The following is a 7,835-nucleotide window of genomic DNA, read 5'->3' on the forward strand; positions in this document are numbered from 1 at the left end:
AGTTGGGCAAAAAATAAAGATGACAATGACAATGAGTGGGCGGGGACCTGGGAGGTGGGAAATCCATTTGATTGATTGAATTTAAAGAGCAGCGACAGCTACGTGCCATGTCGAGGAGGTGGAACAGCGACGGATGGCTCATGATGATGATGATGATGAGGATGCTGATGCTGGATGCTGGATGGTGATTGTGATTGTGATGACGGTGCCGATGGTGCAGCGTTGCAATTTCCTTTCTCTTTGCGAAAGTTCAAATCATTAGATTGATTAAAGCACACCAGGGAATGGGTGGGAGGAGGAGAGGTGAAACTGTCTTAGACCGGACCTTTATCAACCTGAGCAGGGAACCAGCTGAAAGCCACTGAAAAATTCATTCATGAAAATGCCAAAAAACTCTCGGAAAACTTTGCCAAATGACCAGCCCAAAAATGTATCTTCATCTTTTGTGTGGTGTCAGAAAGAAACAAACTTTTACCATCAGACTCATTCATTAGCCATAATTCGGGGCCAAAGACGTCATAGGTTTTCCCTGTTGCTCCGACACATATACACACATATAACTGAAGGATAACGTAGTTCATTCAGTCATATCTTTTTTTGTTAAGCTTTTTATATGCATAAATGTATGAACTCTTGTAATTGTTAAATGATTTTTGTATTTGTTTTGTTATAACCCCGAGAACCATGGAACCCCTTTTCTAGCTACAATTTAAGAACGGAATCTAGCGATTTTACTAAAGAAATGTTGAAAATAAGAGAAGCAAAAAACTACCAAAAAAAGAAAAAGAAAAAAAATGGAAAAAAGAAAGGAAAAGGAAAAGTGAAAAAAACTATTTGTACTATAAGTCAGCATTGCGTAGATTAAGTAAATGTATGATATTTTTTTTTTATAAATAAATATATACACATAAATACTAAAAGTATCAAAGGAAAAACTACAGAGAACAAAAGAGGAATATTGCAAACTTGTATGGTTTTTTTTTTGTCTGGTTTTATTTAAACGACTGCAGAATTGTAATTGTAAATTGTCGAGCGACAAAAAAAGTTATACACATAAGAACATTAAAATAAATAGTAAAAGAAAAACAAAACAAGAGCGAAATGGAAGAGCGTAGCGTACATAGATTAAAACGGATATGGTGGATATGGTGGATATGGGGATATGGCGTGTGTGTGCGTGACTACAAGTACGAGTATCTATGTGTTTGAGTGTGTAAAATAAATCGAAATGCGATCGAATAAAACTTCATCTGTGGATATGTGAACAATGGCGTTGGGATTATGTAATATTATCTCTTTGGGTTGGAGGGGTAGTGTGGGTCCGCCTGAAAGAGTGCCTCCCCTGGCCAGCGGCTGGGGCAGATCTGCCCAGCCCGAAAGTATGCAATGCATGGCAGGCATCGCATTCGAGAGCAGAGCTCAGAGAAGCGGAAGCGTGGCTCTTGTTCGACTGACCCAATTAGGTGGGAAACAGAGCCCGATTTGGTCGACAGGCCCGAAGGCGTCACAATCGAAACTCGAATCGAATTCACATAATTCTTGATTTGGAGCCGGTCTTCCTCGGCGCTGACAGATATCTCTGCGGCTCTGTGGCTCTGCGGAGAGTCACTCGCTGCAAAATGCAAATTTGTAGCACGCATCGCATCGCTCTTTGTTGGCCATAAATTTATGCACTCGGCTGATACGCTGATTTGTGGCAGCGGCAGCGGCCGCCCGTGTGAATAGCCCCCGATCGGATGCGTTCATATAAAAGTAAACCGGGCATCGATGTGGGACAGCAGTCAATACCCAACATGGCATCAGGTCAGATCCATCCCCCGCGGACCCATTTGCTGCCTCCAGTGCTGCTGCTCCTCTTCCTGGGCGCAGCCCTAAGCCAGAGAGCACCGGTCCGGGTCCCGCCTGTGCAGCTGCAAACGCCCAACTTTGATGGCGAGAGCTTCGAGCGGTTCGACGATGCCGCCAACAACAACGGCAACGAGAGCGGCGAAATGAGGGGACGGATAAAGCAGCTGCTGGGAGAACAGCTGGCCAACGCCTTTGCCCCATTGGCCACGACACCCTTCTCACAGCTTAGCCAGCGCAGGCCGGGCATTGTGGCACCCACCTCGGGGGCACAGGCCAGGGCTCAGTTTTCAGCCGACGACTCGGATTCCGGCGAGGAAGAGGAGTCCCAGGAGGCGGATGAAAGCTCTTCCAGTGAAGAGGAGCCGGATTCGGGGCCAGTTGGGGCACCACCTCCGCTGCCGCCGCAACCTCAGCCAGAGGCAGTGGAAGAGGAGGATAACGATGGGGGCGTAGAGGACTATAATCCGTGGCGTGATAATTTCTACGACCTCAACGAAGATGGCAGTTACATCTTTGGGTGAGACCAATAGAGATGGGGGTGCCCTTTAGACGCTTGAATTTGTATCCATGAATCGCTGATGAAACACGAAACACCCAAAGTTTCTCCTAATTTGATTAATGGTTGCCCACATGGAAACCACAAATCATTCATACACAAGGACCAACACAGCCTTAAGATTCCTTCAGTTTGTTTAATTGATAATCAATTAATTATGGATGCAGCCCACTATTTTTCCTCTAGTATAATGATCTTAATCGCTTTGTCGCCCCAGGTACTCCCTGCCACACGGCGTGCGTCGCTGGGAGCGCGGATTCTACTCGGAGGAGCAGCATAGCCGAGTGGTTGAGGGCTTCTACGTGCAGCCGCGCCTCCTGGGCCATGACACGCGCTACGAGCTGCGCTGCTATCGGTCCGACATAAATGGCTATCAGCCCCTGCCAGGTGAGTGAAATTGGCTACCAAAATGGTTTAATGTTGGGACTAATGCTGGACCCACATTTCAGTGGAGTACCTGAGGCGGGCGCCAAGCGTCCGTCGCGACGAGCAGCCCAAGGTTGATTGCTTCAAGAATCATCGATAGCCATCGATGGCCGAAAAGTGATTACAATCGATAAGCACACACGTTGATCGTGCTGGAAATAAAATACAATATTTTTTTGTGCACGTATGTAAATAAAACAAGATTTTAACTTAAAAGAAATGATCTGCATCAAGAACGATGGATGCTGGATTTGGATTTTTTCCGCTTAAGAGAGTTTTCGGTGCTCACACCATCCATCCCTAGGTACAGTCATCACTTCCTTGATGGCGCTGTTTCTACTGCTCCTTCCTGTCGTTCGCTCTTTCGCACATTTGCTGCTGTTTCCTTTTCAGTTTTTGTTTCTGTCTCTGGCCCTGGCTCTGTTTCTCTTTTGTCGTGTTCTGAGCTCTGTTTCAAGTTTAATTCAAATGGCATTTCAAAATACTTTTTATTTGTTTTTATTGTCTTTTATTTTGCTCTCCGTCCACCTCCATCTCCACCTCCACCTCGGCCATCTACGAGTATGTACCTTCCCACCTTCTACTCTTTCTCTCTCTTTTGGCAGCAAACGAGATTTGTGGCAATGTGTGTGTGTGTTCGTTTGTTTGTTTGTTTGTGTGGCTTTTGTGGCGTCCCTGGCGTGGTGCGGTATTCCCACAGTTTTCAATTTTTGGCGATTTGTTGCGGCACTTAACGGTTGTTTGTTAGCTGTCATTGTTGTTGCTGATGAAGCGCCTTTTGCCTCTATCTTCTCTCCTTCCTGTGTTTCAGTATTTCTTCAATACCCAGTAATCACAGGGTACCCAGGGCATACACCCTGTGGCATGCAACATTTTTGAATATTTTATTTCTTTTGTTCAGAATTAAGAAACAATTCTCTGTTTTTTCCCAATGAAATTAGTCTTGAAAATCATATTTTCTTCTGATTTCGATAGTGTTTCAAGTAGTGGGTATCCATTAGTCGCTTTTGTCGTACTTGTTTTTTGGGTTTTGTTGTTTTTGTTTTTGTTTTTGTTGATTTCGCGAATCTCCCAAGACGGACGTGAAATTTCGGGCAAATTGTTTGGGCCGAGCCAGCAAAAGGGGTTGCCCACAATCCACATCCGTTTGTCCCAAGTCCACGTCCTTCCATCCCGCATCCGCTAAAACTTACTTGGCTCTTGCTTAAATACGAATTTGCCTAAATCAACAAAGAGCAGAGAAACGAAACAAGGTTGGAGAATCTGCGAATCAGAGACACCGAAGGGAGCTGCGGAGAGGCAAAAGTTCTCATTTGGCTCGTCTTCTTTGCATTCGCAAAGTAAAAAGATACAAAATTTCATTGTAGTACATCATATTGTCTCGTCTATTTGCATATCTTGCGCGTGGCTTTATAGCCCAAAACTTGAGACATATGTACGAGTATACACATAGATATATATACACATAGCGAGTGGGAGGAGAGCACAGAAAACAGGTTCATTTGGCTCACGTTTTTGAACTTTTAGCGATTGATCGCTGTTGATGTTGCTGTTGCTGGCACGAGAGAAATACAGTAGACTGCAAGGTTTGGTACTTAAATGTTCAAAGTTTCAATAAGATTGAGGACTACTCATATGATCTCCTTACCTTTACCTCTTTCTTGAATTCTAGTATAAAGTGAGCATTTGTTTTCTTAGGCTACCCAGAGATTACCCCGAGATTCGAATAATTACACTTAGATTTTAACATTTAAACCTACCAATACATAAACATGCATGTATAAAAAGAAAGTTTTTTCACTTCAATTTTATCATATTTTAAATAAATATATTTCATATTGAAACAAAATATATTCCGTAAAAAATTGAATAAATAACATTTGTTTTAAAGTGTTTTATTTTTAGACTAAATACTAATAAATACTATGCATCTTTTCTCTGAGTGTAGGTTAGAAAATGTCGAATATTTACCATTGATTTGGATATACATCTGCTAATGTATCAGATACCGCGTCGTAGAGTTCTTTCACCGACTTTAAATATCATAAACCACGGCTATAAATTGCCACTCGGACTCTGTTGACTGCTTGTTCGTGGCATTAGCCCCTGCCCCATTTGAAGCTTCGTTGTGCCACATTCCGGCTGAGATTTGAACTATTCCCGAGACACATAGTCTCGTACTCTCGTACTCTCGAACTCGTGCTACTCGTAGTTCTGGCTGTCGACTGAGTAATGTGCAAATTTTCCGCAGAGACAGCAGAAAGTGCTGTTCGGCCAGTTGAAAATCATGAAGTAATCAACTTAAAGTGAAACTTTTCAACAAACTTTGAGAGCCGCAGAGCCACAGAACGGACAAAGATGCGCAGATACACAGATACACAGCTACAGAGACGCACAGATACTGTCAGATACAGAGATACATGGGCGCAGATACAAACTTGCCTATAATTGAGCAATTTACACCACAACAAGATGGATGCGGGATGAAGGGATGGAGGGATGAAGTGCCAGGGTCCGTCCGAATGGCGAATCTAGTAGAAAAGTTTGCCTCGAGCCATCAAACAGTGCTGGAATGTGATAAAAATGCTGAGATTATGTAACCGAAATACTTTTAAATCGAAATCGAGCAATATAAATTCATGGCTTAGACACTTGAAAATGCCAACGATGGGTGGGCCATGGGCCCACGAATGAGGACTGTGGTCTGTTCCCAGTCCCAGTTCGGTTTGGGGCTTGGGTTGTTTGGCTATTGGGGAAATGGGAAATGAAATATTGTGAACACACGCAGAGAGACCCAGGGCACACACACACACAGATAAAGAGAGAGAGCGAGAACGAGTAGGGGAGACACTGGCACAGACACAGACACAATTGGGAGCGAGAGCTGAGTTTGGCATTTTTTGGTTGGGATCTAAACAATATTTTATACTTATGTGGGTAAAAATATTTATTAGTTTGTTGTTTCGCATCCCTCTTCCGCGTTCCCCTTCCCGTTACCGTTCCCAAAATGCAGTCGTCGCCCATTTGGAATCATCTTTACGAGTTCGTATATGATGCCTGCTCTGGCATTTACATTAACGTTTACATGAGAAGTATCTTAAATCGATGGCATGCCAGCGAATGCCATTAAAAGGCAAATGAATGCGTTGCAAGCCCCGATCAGATCGCAGATCAGAATCTGAGGGGATCTGCGCTCCGTTAGCGGCACCTCAAATAGAGGGAGAGATGGAGGAAGGAGGAGATCCAGATGCAGATGGAGATGGAACAGATGCGAAGTATTTCCGAATAAATTTGTACATTTATTAATTACGCACTCAAATTGACGGACTGGAGAATTTAATCTGCCTAAGTGACTCCCCGCCGGAGGCCCGCGACTGTGGCTGTTTAACCCTGATGCGCCGACGCGGGATCTTTTTGCCGCCCACACGAAAATGACGGCGACAGTCGAATTGTTCCACAATAAACCCAGCCTGCGATCAATCAAGGCAACGCTGTTTGGGCTGATCCATCAATCAAACGTTTGAGGAATTTTCTTAATGAATTGCCTGTTTTATTTTAATGGTTTTTTTTTGCTTTTATTATTCATTCATTTTTTGTCATTAAACTAATAATCAATTACATCTGACGCCATCAATCATGCCATAATACGCAGAAATTTTAAGCAATTGATAAAATTGTACTTTTATGAAAAAATTCTTTGCGATAAATCCCTTTAATGCTCTATTTAACATTATATAAATGGTAATCTATTCGGGAAAATACTCATTTGGAACACCGTGATTCAAGCAGCAACACATCGATCATTTTTCAATGGATTTTTAAACTAAATTAGACGTAATAAAAACGAATGAAACCCAAAAGGTTGAATTAGGAAACGAGTCATCAATCAACAATCAATCAATGCCGAAACAGAATGGAATGGAATTATTATGGGAAGGATGATATCTTATTCATTGATGGCGTGTATTTTCCCCAAATTAGATGTGTCCATTCGAGGAACAATAGATAAAAGAGGGACACACTGTTCTCATTGTTCTCTCTTATAGAGAAATCATGCTGCTGTCAAATCAGAAACAGAACCATAAATACTTTCCACAGCATATGAATGGCAGATGAAGAAGTCCTTTGGTCAGGTCTGACGTGTGTCTGGCATTTATCGCACACCCCACTCGAGGGTTAAACAATTAGGGGAATGTCGGAATGAGGAGAGGATGCTGCCCGCCTACGCGGCTGCAGTCCCCGAATCGATGACCAACACAAACCAACAGACCAACAGCAGAAAAGAACCAAACCAAAGCCAGAGAGACTGAAGAAGGCAATGAAGATGGGCCATGTCGATAGCAGTGTGGAACGATGCCGGTGACGGTGACGGTGACGATGATGCGGCTGGTCAATGAACCATGTCGATGGCTGACTCGACGCGACTTGGATGGGCGACCCTGCATCTGGGCCTGACACACTTCGCGCCTGCCATGCCGCCAGGCGGCGCAACAAACAAACAGTCCAGTCCAGTCCAGTCCGACAAACAAACGAAGTAAACAGGGCAGGCAGGGCAGAGGGAGCAGGGAACAGGAACAGGTCCGAAGGATTCGACAATCCCAAATGCTGTCAAAATCACAAAGGCATCGTGACGCCCCACAAACAGAAACAGAAGACTTCTTATTTTGGGTGGCAAGAGGGTGTGCTGGACCGATGGAGCGATGGCATTTTTTTTTTTTGGTGTTGGAACAGCCTTAGGGGACGGAGGCGGTGGAGGCGGTGGAGGCGGCGGAGGGTCCCCAGGCACTGCCAAATCATTGCCTTTGACGGGTGAGAGAAAGAGAAGTTTATTACGTGTATTCTTTGGCTCCACCCATGTTGCCCTTTTCTTCTCCTTTAATTTTTTTTGTGAAGCGGGGATGGGGGAAGAGCTTTGCACATTTTTCATCTTTAGTGCCAAAAGGCTTCACTCGAGTGGTCGGTCGTCAGCTCTTTTCGGGGGTATATATAAGGCCCCGGTCGGACT

The 7,835-nt window shown here is 44.1% G+C and overlaps 1 protein-coding gene across 1 annotated transcript; it reads left to right on the plus strand.

Annotated features, from left to right (window-relative positions):
* Positions 1 to 1,761: 1,761 nt before the first annotated feature.
* On the plus strand, positions 1,762 to 3,062 carry LOC4815004 (uncharacterized). Its single transcript, XM_001354695.3, has 3 exons — positions 1,762 to 2,365; positions 2,622 to 2,791; positions 2,854 to 3,062. The coding sequence occupies exons 1-3, from the start codon at positions 1,794 to 1,796 to the stop codon at positions 2,928 to 2,930; spliced, it is 819 nt and encodes a 272-aa protein (XP_001354731.3). The 5' UTR covers positions 1,762 to 1,793; the 3' UTR covers positions 2,931 to 3,062.
* The last annotated feature ends 4,773 nt before the right edge of the window (positions 3,063 to 7,835 follow it).

Source organism: Drosophila pseudoobscura, chromosome X (genome assembly GCF_009870125.1).
Source record: "Drosophila pseudoobscura strain MV-25-SWS-2005 chromosome X, UCI_Dpse_MV25, whole genome shotgun sequence".
NCBI lineage: Eukaryota > Metazoa > Arthropoda > Insecta > Diptera > Drosophilidae > Drosophila > Drosophila pseudoobscura.